Raw genomic sequence first — 16,855 nt, 5'->3', positions numbered from 1 at the left:
ATCAATATTTTGTACAAATATTATAAAATAATTTATACCTGTAGTATTACTCTAAAATTATTATACAACTATTCCAATATATGAAAACTTGTAAAAGAAAATTTTAAAATTTTATTAGTAAAAATATTATCAATTTTTTTTCTAAAATACCCTAAACTTATCAATTACCCAACCCTTAAAACTTAAAATTAAAAAAAAAAAAAAAAAAAAAAAAAAAAAAAAAAAAATCCCTTTTGCATCCTCTATTCATCTGCCTGTACCTTTGATCACGAGATTCACTAACGGCTCTCTTCTCTTCTCACCCGAACTGAGCTTCACTCTCGCAGCCCTTTCTTCTTCTTCGCAATGTTGGACCAAGCCCGCCATTGATGGCCTCAGGTATTCCCTATCCCTACATGAGAATACGTTTCTTCTTGTGGTGGGTAACCATGGTGATCATGGTGGTGAGGGAGTCTTGAAGATGTGTAATATATATTGAACAGGATTTGGTATATGCTCCCTTTCTCTTACTTAGATGATGTGGCTTATGTAGAGTTTTAGAGAGAATACATAGCATAGCATAGGTAGACCAATCCTGTAATCTGTTGTTGAATGTGAAAAAAATGACATTTTTGATGAATTTTATTTAAGCGTCCTGTTGATATTGACTTTTATATATGCTTTGTCTTATTTTCATACACTTCTATGATGAATTTTACAATGGATTGCCCAGCTCAACTCTATATTTCCCTCACTTCTTAATTGATGCAGGACCCTTTGGTTAAAGAACTATAAATTGGATATTTAAAATTTAAAGTTTGGTATAATGCAGAAAGGGCCGGGGAAATTACACTTTGGTGGGGCAGAGTTTCAACATAACATGGATTTTCATGAGTAATTTTATTGGGTTTAGAGTTTAGCTCTGATTTGATGGAAGCAGCGCTCCGACCTGAGTTTTCAAAGAAAAAATGGGGAAAAAGCAAAGGGAAACAAACGAGAAAAATAAGTTAGTCCCAGGTTTCCTAAGCAATTGCACCTAGGAAAAGAGGCAATCAGACCTTTTAGCAATGGGACGAGCCTCTCACAAAAGTCTTCAATAGGTTGCTTGCAACATTCCCCATCTTAAAGTCAAAAATGTTGGTGGTATACTATTATCCATAGATTGGCCTAAGATTAAAAGGTCATATGTTGTGCACTAGGTTCCGTCTTTTGCAATGTCAGGGAGAGGTGTTTGTCATAGATTATCCTATATACTAAAAAACAGTCCATCAAGGAAAATTAGTTCCCTTCATAGTGTTTTTTTCTGTTCTTCAAAGATTTATCTTAATGTGAACCCTGATGCTTATACTCAAAATAGCATTCACTCTCATTTTTGAAGCTGCAAAGTGCCCTTTGTATTCAAATGATACAAATCTGTAGCGAAATTCTATGATATCCATGTATGTTTGGAATTGCATTTTACCGTAGTTCTTTTAAGTTCGGCTGAGTCACCCATATGGAGTTTGTCCATATTAGTTTATTTTAAGAGGGTTATATGCTTTAATATGGTATTTAGTTTGTGCCTGGGGAGACAATTCATTGAGGGTTATCCTGGCTGACCCAATTTGAAATATTTGTGGTAGTATAAAAAATTTACATTTGATTATTAATTTATCTTGGTTTTCTCGTATTGCTCAGAAAGCTCGTTCCTGTATTATGTTTATGACATAATCAATGTATTATTAAACATTAACTCACTTCTTTTCCATTTTCTCATTATTTTTATTTCATGTTATTCTAGAAATTTTCTTTTAGGATCAGCATTATTGACTTTTTTTATCCAGCACTGGGCTTGTTAATGCTGATTTATATGCTTTCGGTGCTGGTACATTGCACTTGGAAGGTGCTAATTTTGAAAATTGCCAATATCAGTCAAAATTGGAAAAATGGATGCAAAATTAAGTCAATGTACTCTGTATCAATTATTGGCAGGTATTTGTCTTGTTGGGCTTAGATCATTAGCAAATATCTCATGGTTCATCGCCTTTTCATTTACTTCAGTGGGTTATATAAACATGTGATCATGGTGGTCGACTTTAACATGACTTTTAAGAAAGAGTTTCAAAGAAACATAGCACACTTCTAATTCCAGGAATTGAATTTATATTGAAAAAGGTGCAGACAAAACTTGTCCTCCCTCCGCCAACTTTTTCATTATTTCTCACCTAAGCTTCTTTATCTCCTAAGATTTCAAAGAGATCTTGTAACTTCTCCCTATTAGGAGTTTTCACTCTCCAAGTATCTGCATTTCTTCAAGAAATTCATGTGCCCTTCATCTCCCACTTCCAACTGTAAAACTTTAAAAAAAAATCATTATGACCGTTTATAACAAATTTATGAAGGCTGATCTGCACATACTTTGTCACTTCTATTGCCCAGCATCCCCTGATTTCATCATCATGCTTCTAAGGTACAAAATTTGCTCTCTGTGGTGCAAGAACTATACACACCTAAGAGACCTTTGAGATTATAGAATTGCTATTTGTTTAGTCAAACATGTTCTACGAGTGGATTATTCTGATGTGCATATTAGATTTCATGAGCCTTGCAATTATAGCGTTCCTTTTCATAAAATTTGGTATATACAAGATTATGTCTTTTCAGGTTTTCAGGTTATTGCATAACGAGGCTGGACAATATAGAACAGGATGGAACTGGTGACGTTTTGGCTGTCAATCCACTTCCTGTAACACAATGGAACCTTTAAGCTGTGTCTGTTTTTCTGCACTGGTCACTGGTATGTTGCCTGTTCTCTACTTTGAGGTTTGTAGCTTTGCTGATTCTACTTCCAGTATGCTTAATGTTAATATATAAATTCATTTGGTTTTGCGAGTCTGCGACAATATAGTATTTTATTTTCAAAATTGATATGGGTGGGCCAGTGTTTACTCATTTATGCATTTATCTTTCATAACCTATTACATCTTTTTCTTCCTTTCCTCAGGTTTGCTTTTAATAAAACCATCCACGACCTCGGTTGGAGGTATAGGTTTACTCATTGATGTTGCGAGTAATGGGTTGAGAGAATTTTCCTCCAAATTGGTTTGTAGATAAACTTCTTTAAAGGTTTCATTTCTAACTTGTGAGATTAAGATGGAAAATACATTAGGCGTTCCCCTTCCCCTTCTCCCTCTATTTCAGCACCCTCAATCTATACGGGTAACTTACTCTTCAACACCCCCTACATGTAAATTGTGTGTTTGAGAGAGATACTTTTCTTGCTTGGTGATAAACTGAACCCATCCAGAATGTGCTCTAAATGACACCCAGTTGCTCATACTTTTCCCTCTTCCTTTAATTGGGAGAGTTCTTGCCCTTTGTGCAGCCATTGATTGGATTCTAAATTAAAGTCGCATGCTTTATGCGCTTCTATCCAAGTCTATAGAACTACCAACTATGCCTATTATCAGATGTTCTAATTTAATCAAAGTTCAAAATGCAACATATTATAGTTGGTGGAACATAAAATAGAATACTATGAGTGACTAAGTGAGTGAAACAAATCATTTTATTCTTTATTATGGACCCTATTTTAACCCAAAAGATACGGTTCTTGATTTATGATTGGTATTAATTAAAAGAAAATATTCCGTAAAAGAGTCAAAATGCAAGAATTTAAAATTTAGATCAGTAAATCATGGAGTTTACAGCTTATGAACAATGAATCTAACATGTTTTTTTTGATAGAATGAATCTCATATGTTGACATAAAATAAACAACTAATAAAATCTTAAAACTATGAAAAGTTGAGATGAAAAAAAAAAAAAATTATGTAAAACAATTAATACGTTCTTTCAAAAGTTGCCATCGAAAGCAAAACAATTAGATCCTCTCAAATTATGTGTCACCAGTTGAAGTTTTCATCCAAAGTTGCAGGCGTGCGTTTAATCCAAGTGCAGTTGGTATGTTCCTTCCCATGGGTTGCAGTACGGGTTGAGTACTCACTGAAAAATGAGCCGCACATCTTCTTTTTAAGAGAGTAGAATACACATCTGTTGTCTTGGACATTCGGTAGGTAAATATTATTGCCAGCTCCTCTCGCCACAGCCGTTTCTGAAAAAGAACCCGCAGTACTTACATAGAACATTTGATCTCTCAGGTTTTTTACTGCATGCCATTTCATCCGAGACTTGTTTGGGTTCAATGAGAAAACATGAAAACATGGAGCATAATCACTCAACTCAAACACTGAAAACAACTGCCCATTGCTTTCCAACAAGTAACCTTGTACAACTGAATCAAGCAACTCTTCTGGAAATTCACTAGGAACAATATGAGTCCAATGAAACGAGTTTTGGCATTCAGGATTTCTCAAGTATTCATTAAGATCAAATACTCCCAACTCACCACTCTCGCACAAACAGTAGCATCGCCCTTTGTATAATATGGGATTGCAGTTTGATAAAAGAATGCATTTAGGAAGAGACCGTTTGAATCTGAAAATGTTCCAACTCTCTTCACCACGTCTAACGATACCAAATTCATTTCCCCAAAATGGGATTCCAATAACAAAACAATCTTTTGAAGTTGGTGGTGAGGAAAAACTCATTGTATGAAATGAATAGGGATTACTTGGAAGTTCAATTTTTATCATATTGATGGGATGGAAGAAAAAGAAATGGCAATCTCCACGTCTGTCATCTGCCGATAAAAGCAGCCAGCCCTCCTTTGAGTAGTGGAGACGTGCCCCCAACAATACTGGAATGTCCTCTTGATAAGTGCCATTACATTTTAATGGGTGAAAAAACCTACATTTGTTGCCAAGCACACCCAAACTCATCAAATTATATGGAGATTCAAAATCTGGGGTATCCAATAAGGTCCGACACCGAAAAATTGGAGCACTTGAACGCCATGATTTGCATGTGGCACGAAAGTTACTTAGGTCTAGATCAAGGAAATGTTCTGACACTTGATAGAGAAGTTCTGGAGGAAGTTCTGACCATGAAGCAAGTAACTCACCTTTCTTTTCAAATGAGGATTCCAACTTTTCAACATCTGAAGATGCATATTTCGACTCTTGAATATCTAGTGAATTGAGAGTATCCACAAGAGCTTCTACATTAGCAGATGCTAATTCCAACTCTTGAACATCTTGGATATTTAGTAACTCATTAAGAGCATCCACAAGACCATCTACATCAGAAGATTGATCGTCCATGGCCAAAATCAGCTTCTACCAACAAAAACAAAAAAGAAAAAAATTGATCCCATACATGAATACTAGAAACATCAAGAATATAAATAACTTCCAAGAATTTTGAAACTTAATTGCACACCTTCTAGTATAACTACTGAATTATTAAAAATAAAAATGAAGGTTCTACAAGAACAAGACATAGCATTCATTATTGAAGGACCAAGTATAGTGGTAATCAATGTAATTAAACATAAATCACTGCACTAATATAATTTAAGATGTACCCCCGCTTCCAAAAAAGCAACAAACGTTGAGATCCCAAAGAATTTACAGTGACAGCACACACATTCGCAAGACTAAACGTTTATTACTACTAAACATGTTACATAATGCAAACGGAGAAACAATTGTTCAATAATAAAGTCAGACAACTGAACAGTATCTTCAACATACTTTGAGAATTTCTCATTGACTCATTGTGACCTTCTTTCATGTTTGTGTTGACATTCTGTGATATCAATCACTTCAAAGTTCAAAGTATTCATGAATAATTTTTTTTTTTTTAAATCACTTCAAAGTTTTTTTTTTTTTTTTTCCCCTTATAATTGTATATACAACATACAACAAAAAAGTAAAGTACTGTATAAGTTACACCACATGAGAACAAATAAAGAAAAAAATGCACAATAAAAACGAAACAGTAATTAAAACCTGAAACATGAAGTAGAAGTATTAAACTCAGCGTGCGTAGAACCCTTCATATTCTAAGTGATTTATGAGATCAAAATCCATGCATGAAATTCTAGGAAAGAACCAATTAAATAACCAAAGGCAAGAAAACTACTTTTAATAATTACATATTAGTAGATTACATACCTAGCTTTTGAATTTTTTTTTTTTTTTTTTGAGAAGAAGCTTTTGAAAAAGTTTTGGATGCGTATCAAGCAGATCAACTCCTTGAATCAATTCCCTTATATAGAGAGAGCACCTCCTAAACAATGCCATGGGAAATCTATTCCTAATACTCCTAGGATTGTGAAATCTATTCCTAATACTCCTAGGATTAGGATTTCTAAATACTTTCGTTAAAAATAAAGTCGTTTTTGGTTTACTTTGGCGTTTTTCTTATGTCGTTTAGCTTTATCCCTCACACCTCTATTTTTTATTTAATTAAATTGAATAAAAGACCTCCCATTCACATCCAAATTTCATACACAATTTTAAAGGTCTTTGTCAAATAAGTAACTAAACATATATTTTCTTTCAAATAAATAAGTTTATATAAATAGTTTATGTAGTTCAAAGTATATTCAAAGATCTATGTTCCTAATTACTATGAATTAAAAATAATAATCTATGTTCCTAGATGATTAATATACTTTTTTTTAGCAAGATTATTAATTAATATACTTAGCTAGTAGCTACTCCACTGGAGTAGCTAAGAGCATGCAGAAATTAATATATGGCTGTAAAATAAATTCAAATAATAATTTTGACAGTAAAAGAAATATATATATATATATATATGTATATATAAATATAAATATATTTGTATAGCCAGGGCCGGCCCTTCCCTGAGGCGAGTCATGCAGAAAAATTAAAATTATTCCTAATGAAGTAGGTTGAAGAAAAAGAAGAATTTTGTCCTGTAATTAAGTCAATAGTTTATTGTGGACTAGAGTTCAATGATAGCTAGTTCACTAATTGAATAAAATAATTTAGAAGGTGTATATAAAATTCTAGGAAAGAACAAAACAACCAAGGCAAGAAACTACTTTTGATTATGATATATATATATATATATACACACACCTGGTTTTTGCAAAGTTTTGGCTATTTCAACTCCTTCAATCAATTTCCTACCCTGAACGCTAGGTTTAAACGTTCAATGGGGGTGAACCAATACATACATACATATATATATATATATATATATGAATACTATTCCTAATACTAGTTGGATTTTGTAAGTCGGTTTATTTTTTTGCTAATAATAAGTCCCACCAAAAAAAAAAAAAAAATGCAGGCTTTTAAAAAAAAAAAAAAGGAAAAACTTGAAGGCCCAAACTTAACGCCCAGTCCAGGGAGGGTCCAGGCAGCCACAATGATAAACTGATAAGTGATAAACAAAGTTACAAAAGCAGCCAGGGACAGGGAGGGCCCAAATAAACAAAGTTATCTTAAGTTCTTAACAAATAAAAGCCCAAATATTTATAATTTTATACCTGATTCCTGAACCTCAGAACCTGATACGGTGAGGTGAGCAGTTGAGACTTGAGCGAGGCGGAGAGCAGAGGATCAGAGAGAGGCTGAGGCGGTCCAGGCGGAGGAGCTTCAAGCTTGCTGCCTTGCTTGAGCCTTGAGCTGTTTTCTGTTGAGCAGATGAGAACAGACTGAACAGTGGAGACTGGAGACTGGAGACTAGAGAGAGGCGGAGAGCAGAGACTAGAGAGAAAGGTAAAATTTTTAGGGTTTTGATTTGTGATTGTTTTGTGGTTAATCTCTTAGATCGGATTTGTAGTTTATCTGGTTGTTTTTTGGTCAATGATTTTGTTTAGAACCAATGTTTAATAGGATTTACCAAAATTTTTGTTTTTTTGGTTAAAAGGATGTGCCAGATTATTTTTGTAATTCATTTGAAACTAAATATATATATATATATATATATTTTTTTTTTTTTCCTCTACTACCCGGTTGGTTCTTTTCTAAAATTTTGGGGCCCCCTTCCACATGGGGGCCTTAGGCAATTGCCTAACTCGCCTAAGGGAAGGGCCGGCCCTGCATATATAGAAGGCAAAAAATTCCTAAGAGAAGTAGAACAATTAATTAAACAAAATAGGTTAGGTAGAAAATATTAGGTTCACCATGTAGGACTTGAATTTTTTTTTTTTTTTTTTTAAATTTCTTGTCTTGATTAAGAAGTTAACTCACACAGTTACATAGATAACATCTTCTCATTGATTGAGAAGATCATGTTTAGATGCCTTTTATAAATTGTTATAAATAAAAATTGTGTCCCATAATTAAATTAAAATTAAACCGACTTACTATTAGCAAAAAAATCAACCGACTTACAAAATCCAACTAGTATTAGGAATAGTATTCATATAAATATATATATATATATATATATATATATATGTATTGGTTCACCCCCATTGAAAGTTTAAACCTAGCGTTCAGGGCAGGAAATTGATTGAAGGAGTTGAAATAGCCAAAACTTTGCAAAAGCCAGGTGTGTGTATATATATATCATAATCAAAAGTAGTTTCTTGTCTTGGTTGTTTTGTTCTTTCCTAGAATTTTATATACACCTTCTAAATTATTTTAGACCGGATTTGTAGTTTATCTGGTTGATTTTTGGTTTGTCTTTTGGTCAATGATTTTGTTTAGAACCAATGTTTAATAGGATTTACCAAAATTTTTGTTTTTTTTGGTTAAAAGGATGTGCCAGATTATTTTTGTAATTCATTTGAAACTATTTTTTTTTTTCCTCTACTACCCGGTTCTTTTCTAAAATTTTGGGGCCCCTTCCACTTGGGGGCCTTAGGCAATTGCCTAACTCGCCTAAGGGAAAGGCCGACCCTGTTAGTAGTAATAAACGTTTAGTCTTGCGAATGTGTTTTGTGATTAATCTCTTAGACCGGATTTGTAGTTTATCTGTTTGTTTTTTGGTCAATGATTTTGTTTAGAACCAGGATTTACCAAAATTATTACCTATAATTTTTGGATGATCCCATCTATAATAATTGAAAGTTTATCTATTCCATGTCTCACGGTTTTTTTTTTTTTTTTTTTTGCCATTCCAAAGAAAAAAAAAAAAAGAGTTTTTGTTTTGAAGATACTGTTTAAGATTTGATTATCTGATTAATCAAAAAAAATATTTGTTTAAGAAATCTGATTAATCAAATTAGGTCTAAGAAATAGAGTTCTTCATATTTTAATATTATACCACAGGGGCGATATTTATAATTTACCCTTTTTTAATAAGATTTGGGTTCAACCCTATTATTGGGTTTTGAAGAAGAGCATACAGAAATTAATATGGCTGTAAAATAAATTTAAATAATTTTTTTTTTGGGTAAAATAAGCTTTTTTTGTGTAGCACCGACTGGACTTTCAACTGTTTAGCATATTATAGAAGGCAAAAAATTCCTAAGAGAAGTAGAACAATTAATTAAACAAAATAGGTTAGGTAGAAAATATTAGGTTCACCATGTAGGACTTGATTTTTTTTTTTTTTTTTTTTTTTTTTAATTTCTTGTCTTGATTAAGAAGTTAACTCACACAGTTACATAGATAACATCTTCTCATTGATTGAGAAGATCATGTTTAGATGCCTTTTATAAATTGTTATAAATAAATATTGTGTCACATAATTAAATTAAAATTAAACCGACTTACTATTAGCTAAAAAATAAACCGACTTACAAAATCCAACTAGTATTAGGAATAGTATTCATATATATATATATATATATATATATGTATTGGTTCACCATTGAAAGTTTAAACCTAGCGTTCAGGGCAGGAAATTGATTGAAGGAGTTGAAATAGCCAAAACTTTGCAAAAGCCAGGTGTGTGTATATATATATATATTATAATCAAAAGTAGTTTCTTGCCTTGGTTGTTTTGTTCTTTCCTAGAATTTTATATACACCTTCTAAATTATTTTATTCAATTAGTGAACTAGCTATCATTGAACTCTAGTCCACAATAAACTATTGACTTAATTACAGGACAAAATTCTTCTTTTTCTTCAACCTACTTCATTAGGAATAATTTTAATTTTTCTATAAAAAAAAAAAAAAAAAGAAGAAGAATCATTTTATAAGTAAAAATATAGAGTGTAGTGTAGATCACATGAACATCTATCTCTCTAGTCTTGCCCGCCCCCTCACCTCTTTTGTATAATTGTTCTACTTTCTCTTATGTTTTTTTGTTTTTTTAAATAGTACTTGTGAAAAAGTAATTAACTTAATTTCATCATGTCTTAAAGGAATGGAGCAGGCACATGAAGAGCAAATGCAAGAACAGAGCAGTGAGAAACAACTTACGCTTTCTTATCCTCCTACTGACCCACAATCATATCCTTGGTTAGTAATATGTGATGGGTATGATAAAGAAAGACAAACTTTTTTCAGCATATCAAAAGATTATTTTCACACCAGAAACATTCCTGAGATGCGCAATAAAGTAATATACACTAGTTGCGATGGATGGTTGGTATTAAAGGATATCGATTCAAAGAATTTGTGTCTTTTGAATCCTACTTCTAAAGAGATGATGCAACTTCCGACATTGGAAGACATTGCTGATCATTTTATTTGTATTCTGACGGCAACACCAAGTGACCCCTACAATCAGTGCTACGTACTATTCATTGATCCCCCAACGTTCACATTTTCTTTTTGCCAACTTGGTGATAAAATTTTTTACAAACAAACCCTTCAAGCAAATGGGACAGGGTACGTTCAATCTGCAACATTTCATGGAGGAAAAATTTATCTTTTGATATACTTTGGGATATCAGGTTCTTTATCTTATACCGCTGAGTTTGTAGGTGGAGAAATTCGTTTTACCAAGTTGGCAATAGAGAGATTTGACGAGTCATTACCTGCCGATATAGTATGTTACCGTGATTATCTCATTGAATCTTGCGGTGAGCTCTTATTAGTTAACCAGATGTTGTTTGGATCGTACAGGAGAAAGGTCTATGGTTTCATAATTTTTCGGATGGATTCTTCAAAGAATGCATGGGTCCAAGTGAAGAACATAGGAGACCGTGCTATTTTTATTTCCGAGAGGAGCAAAATATCTTGTTTTGTAGCTGAAAATGGAGTCAAGCGAAATTCGATTTACTTCACAATGACCTCTAGTCGATTTCTTTATGTCTTTGACTTGGAAGATGATACCATTACAAAGTTCCTACCTTGCCCTACTGTAGCTTGTCGTGAATTAGATCTTGATTGGGTTATTCTGAAATAGAATCATTGTTATATTTTAGTTGTTTAATTGTCAGTTAACTTGAATAATTTTTTTATATATAATATAATATTAGTTTGGGTAGTACGTGCATTGTCATTAATATAAGATCAAAGTATAAAATCTATTCTCATCCCCACCAAAATAAATAAATAAATATAAAAGTGTAGAATCTATTTATAACTAAATCATTCTTCCCAACTTAGAAAACATAATATCACAAAAAGAGAACTAAAAGAATATTAATCATAGGCACATAGTGGATTAACAAAATAAGGCAGATGCTTGAGGGAGACAAAGTGTTACACAATATACCAATAATGTATCTGTTTATCTGCTTTCATATTCCTAATTGTGTCTTTATTTGATTCTTCAAAAAAAAGTGTCTTTATTCTTTAATATTTTTTCCAAAAACAGGTGTATTTCATTGTACTAAACTTGAAATTACACCTATCAAAAAAAAAACTTGAAATTACATATTCATTAATGTTCAACTAATGGATCATGTGTTGGAAAATTTTCATATGAGCAATGGAAAGATCAAACAAATAATCAAGAGCAAGGCTTAAAGACACAAATAGTCACTTTCCTTAGATAATATTTGCCCCTATACAAGTGTTGGTAATGAGTGATTGCAATTTTTTCTCTAGGATACAACAGAGCCTATTGGGTTTTACAAATAAAAATTTTGAAGAAGACTGATAGAATTTTTAGTATTTCTAAGAAAATTTTGAAAAAAAAAAAGAAAAAAAAAATGAGAGTTACAATCGTTTATACATCATGGGTTAAAGTGTCATAACCAAGGTTTTAAAAACTGAACCAATCAAAGAACCAAAAAGATGAGTGATTCCCAATTATCTGGTTTGACCGAGGTCAAACTGAAGATCCAACTAGTGATATTATAAATAATTTAATTAATAAATTTAAAAATTAAATAAATTTATATATAACTCGTCATATTTATTATTTACCCAAAAAAAAACATATTTAAATGAGTTTTCAATTTTTCATACCTTATACTAAATAAGTATAAATAATAAATGAACATTACAATAATTATAATTATTTTATAACAATTTTCCCCCTATGATCCTTTACAATATAATTGAAAGTTATGGAATTTATTTGGACTCCCCTAAAATAAAATTTAATATGATTTGATAAGTTTTTATAGATACTTATTCTATAAAATAAATGGTGCAAAATTAGATGCTACTGACTTATAAAGTTAAATTTTAAAATGTAAATATTATTTTATGTTTCTTTTAAATAAATAGTATTCCACCCTCCACCATTAATATAAATTCAAAAGTAATAATAATTAAAAAAAAAAAAAAAGCAAAGTCAGCAGCTTGTCACTCGTGAATTTCCATTTCCTAGTTCCCACCACTCACCTAACCCCTCAAAATAACACAAAATTAATTAACCACCACTCATCTACCCTCTAAAAAGAATACAACATTAATTACACAAAGAAACCATTTTGATTTGTTATTGGAGGAGGTGGGCAGGGATATTGGCAGTGGTTTGGGAGAAGTATTGGAAATTAATTTAAAGGCGTTTTTGTCTAACCAAGCTCGCTTTATCAGAGTAAGGGTGGAGTTGTCGTTGGATAAACCATTATGTTGAGGAGGAGTTGTCACCAGCCCTGAAGGGGATAAGGTTTGTATTGGTTTCGAGTACGAACGTTTAGTTGGGCTTTGTTATCAGTGTGGTCGAATTAGTCATGAGGTTAGGGATTGCTCTGTTCAAAGGGATCGACAACAAGGAGGTCTTCCTTATGGGGAGTGGTTGAAGGCGAGGTACCGTAGAAACTATGGTAATGCAAACAAAGTAAGAAGTAGCCCGAGGCGGCAGGTTAATGATGTCCAAGCTGATCAAGGGTATTAGGTTTCTTCACAATGAAAGGTAAATGAGCAAGGTAATCTGGCAATTGGAAGTGGAAGTGGGAGTACGTCTTTAACGCAGTTGGGCAGTTTACCTGAAGGTGGTAGCTTTGATTGTGCTCCGGCAAACGGTGGTGTTATGGTTGATAAGGGTGCAATCTTTTCTGTGAAGAAGCACGTTCCAGATTTTGAGGAGTTGATTATGGAGATTGATTGTGTTATCCAAACCGATTCAGATTTTTCAAATTCAAAAGCAACTCCAACTGATTACATGCCAGATAATAGCGAGATTGCCTCTGACTTGATTGAAGTGGTAGACATGGATGAGGAAACAATCATCCTCAATCGTGACTTAATGGGAAACAAGGTGAGCAAATATCTCCACCGGGTTTTGAGGGATCAGAGATATGTTTTAAGGTTGGTTGTGGTAACGAGCAAGGTAACAAGAGTAATAGTAAGGGTCGGCCCAAAAGAAGTGGTAGTAAAGATAAGGGTGTGAGTTAATCCATGCATAGCCCAAAAGTAGTTGAGTCCGTGGAGAAGTCTACAATTGGAAGCTCGAAAGCAATGATGAATTGGAAGAGGCTTACCACAAGACCTCAGACTCTTATTAATTCTTCAATTGTTGACATGGAACCTCAGTAAAAAAGGAGGCAACTAGAAAACATGAATAAGGAGGCTACGGTTGTTAAGGGAGAAAAGAAACATAGAACTGTGGAGAATGAGCAAGATGTTGTGTCAACTATGGGATTGGCGGAGGTTGCAAGGCAACCATGCCAGGCATGAAGACACTCCTAAGATGGGGAAAAAAAAAACTCATCACTTTGATGTCCATGTAAATTAAGAAGGTGTCGTTTGGCATTTTTTTGGTTTTTTGGGCATCCAAGTGAAGATTCGTTTTTCTCACAGTAGTTTGGATTTTGAAGTTTTTTTCTTTGTACTATTTTCTTTTCTTTACGATGTAATCGTACTACTATAGCGTATGCTAGTGTTGTGAAAGAGAATGAAAAGGTCACATGTCCCTATTTCTCTTTTCCATTGTATATCATGTTTCCCAATTAATAAAGTCTCCTATCATTTCAAAAAAAAAAAACAAAAATAGAAAGAAAGAGAGGTAACTCCTCTCTACTCTCATTATATTTAAGATTAGAAGCATGTCTTTTGGCTGTGTCAAACATAGTGCTAATTTAGTTGCTCATTCCTTGGCCCATTTTGCTAGAAGAATCACCACAACGAGCTCTTGATGCGCTGTACTTGGACTCTATTTCTCTAAATGAATGAGTGAGATCTATTTCGCTTTCAAAAAAAAAAAAAAATACTTGACAAAAAGACAGTTGACACTATTCAAAGAAGCCCATTTGTTTCACTCGAAAAGGCAAAAATGAACTTGTTTCTTTTGGTACCAAAAAAAAAACTCCAACTTCTCTCTCTGTAATTTGAACAGTGGCAAAGAGTACTTTATTACTATGTTCGGGGAAGTAAAAGAACATTGCAGAAAAATCCAATTTTTCAGTCCCTTCTTAAATGCCCATTTGGCAAAGATTATTTTTACTAACTTATTTTACAATTTAGCTTATTTTTGCTACTATTTATAGGTCTCACTGCACTTTTTGGTATTATTCATGAGTTCCAATGTACTATTTCAGTTAACTTTTATCTTTATTTACAGTACTTTTAGCAAAAAGTTTTCATTTTCAACAAAATAAGCGAATTTCAAAAGGACCCTAAGAGCAACCACAGCAGATGTTGCAAAAAAATACCATTTTGACACACCAAAAGCCTACTTTATTATTTTACTACATTATTTTACAATATCTCATTTATCAGATGTTTTATCATTCAATTCTATACATTAAAATAATATTTACTACACATTAAAATAATATATTATCTCCTCCCCATTATCATCAACAACGGCAACAACATCAACGCCGATCAACAACAGCAACAAAACCAACAAATTCCGAATCTAAAAATCTCAACAAAAGAGGAAAAAAAAAAAAAAAACCAAACCATCACAACACAGCAACAACAGCCATTTCCACCTTTACCCCACCATCCACAACCACAAACTACGGCAGCAGGAAGAAGAAAAAAAAAACACAATCCAGGCCCCAACAACCTTCCTCTTCTACACCACTTCTCAACCGGCAACCACCAACCACAGCAAAAAAAAAAAAAAAAAAAAAAAAACAAACCATCACAACAGCCATCACAGCACAGCAACAACAACCACTTCCACTATTGCCCCACCATCCACAACCAACAACCTTCCTCTTCGTCACTTCTCAACAGGCAACCACCAACCACAGCAAACAAAAAAAAAAAAAACCCACAATCCAGCCACCACCAACCTTCCTCTCAACCACAACCACAAACACAGCACAGTCATTGTGACTCACCTCTCACCGAAATCAAGCCATCGAAGCTCAACCCAGAACCTCAATCCAAATCAAAACCCAATCTCAAACGCGATCCATGATCCGGCCGCAACCCACAACCTCAACCCAAATCACCTTAATCAACCCATCGAAGCCACAACCCACAACTTCAACCCAACCCATCAAAGCCACCTGACTCACCAACCACAACCTCTACCCAAATCAAAACCCAATCACAAACCCAAAACACACCAAATCAACCAAAATCGGAGCATGAGGCGGCGAGATCAGCAGTGAGGAATGGCGAGATCGGCACGGCAAATCAAACAAACCCAAAAGAAAAACCCACATCAAACACAACTAGAGAGATCGAACAGAGAGGAAAAAAAAAAAAAAATCACAAATGCCATTTGAGTCCGTATCGTAGCAAAATGCAACGATACTGTTCAATGTTGCAAAAATTTAACACATTTGATAAAGCTCCGTTTTTGGTGTTTGGTGTGCCAAATGTGCCATATTATAACATTTAGCACAAATGCAACAGCTGCTATGGATGCTTTAAGTATTTGTTTGACTAGCTTATTTTTTGTCAACTTCTTTTACTATTCAACTTATTTTTGTTACTATTTATAGGTCCTACTGTACTTTTTAGTACTATTCATGGGTTCCACTGTACTATTTCAACTAACGTTTACTTTTATCTACTGTACTTTCAACAAAAAGTTTTCAGTTTCAGCAAAATAAGCTGACTAATTTCCAAGTTTCACGGTTGAACCAGCTTTTAAAGGTTTTTCTTATAAAAAAAATAATTGTTAATTTTTGGTTTTGAGAATAATTCAATTGGATTAGTGTTCAGTTCTTGATTGAACTGGCTGATCCAGTCCAATCAGATTTTTAAAACCATGATTATAACCATTATATATATATATATATAAACTTTCCAAAGTTCACAAATATTTATTACTTTCAAGTGGTATGACTTTTCATCACAAAACTGCAAAAATTGCAATAACATGTCCAACTTTTCCGATGAGAGAGTTCACTTGACACTTTGATGACATCCGTTCTAGCCAATTTTCTTGAACTTGCATTTTTCATTTTCTCCTGGCACTCTCCACACATTGGCTCAAGCCAATTTTCCTAAACTTGTTTTTTCCACTTGTTTTTTTTGTTGTTTCTTTCACTCTACCCCCGCATAAAGAGGTTGCAACACTTTCTACATAAAACTTGGGATTGAGTATCACTTTTTTACTACCAAAGTGGTATCAAACTTGTATTACAATTTATTTGGATATACAAGATATCCAAAAATTAGCTTTAATTTGCATTGTCTTAGAGGGTTGTAGGTGGCTAGGTCTAGATTTCTATCTTCTTCATTTTAGAATTATTGGAAGGGATTGGACAGGCCTTTTAGTCATGAGAAAGTGCAATTTAGGGTAATGG

At 33.3% G+C, this 16,855-nt stretch overlaps 2 protein-coding genes and 1 long non-coding RNA gene across 3 annotated transcripts; 2 read left to right on the top strand and 1 right to left on the bottom strand.

Annotated features, from left to right (window-relative positions):
* The first annotated feature begins 253 nt into the window (after positions 1 to 253).
* Positions 254 to 3,456, top strand: LOC115954040. The gene is made up of 3 exons (XR_004083815.1): positions 254 to 378; positions 2,623 to 2,755; positions 2,963 to 3,456. It is a non-coding gene; the product is annotated as an uncharacterized LOC115954040 (long non-coding RNA).
* A 314-nt stretch (positions 3,457 to 3,770) lies between these two features.
* Positions 3,771 to 7,611, bottom strand: LOC115951272 (F-box/kelch-repeat protein At1g57790-like). The gene is made up of 2 exons (XM_031068456.1): positions 7,385 to 7,611; positions 3,771 to 5,195 (listed from the first exon to the last, which is right to left on the bottom strand). The coding sequence occupies exon 2, from the start codon at positions 5,178 to 5,180 to the stop codon at positions 3,864 to 3,866; it is 1,317 nt and encodes a 438-aa protein (XP_030924316.1). The 5' UTR covers positions 5,181 to 5,195; positions 7,385 to 7,611; the 3' UTR covers positions 3,771 to 3,863.
* Positions 7,612 to 10,539: 2,928 nt separating this feature from the next.
* LOC115951273 (F-box protein At2g26160-like) lies at positions 10,540 to 11,181 on the top strand. The gene is made up of 2 exons (XM_031068457.1): positions 10,540 to 10,628; positions 10,724 to 11,181. Exons 1-2 carry the CDS (start codon positions 10,619 to 10,621, stop codon positions 11,146 to 11,148), a joined length of 435 nt encoding a protein of 144 aa, XP_030924317.1. The 5' UTR covers positions 10,540 to 10,618; the 3' UTR covers positions 11,149 to 11,181.
* Positions 11,182 to 16,855: the final 5,674 nt, after the last annotated feature.

Source organism: Quercus lobata, chromosome 7, assembly GCF_001633185.2.
Source record: "Quercus lobata isolate SW786 chromosome 7, ValleyOak3.0 Primary Assembly, whole genome shotgun sequence".
NCBI classification, from domain to species: domain Eukaryota; kingdom Viridiplantae; phylum Streptophyta; class Magnoliopsida; order Fagales; family Fagaceae; genus Quercus; species Quercus lobata.
The sequence above is the reverse complement of the archived record's forward strand: the minus strand, read 5'-3'. Positions and strand labels throughout refer to the sequence as shown.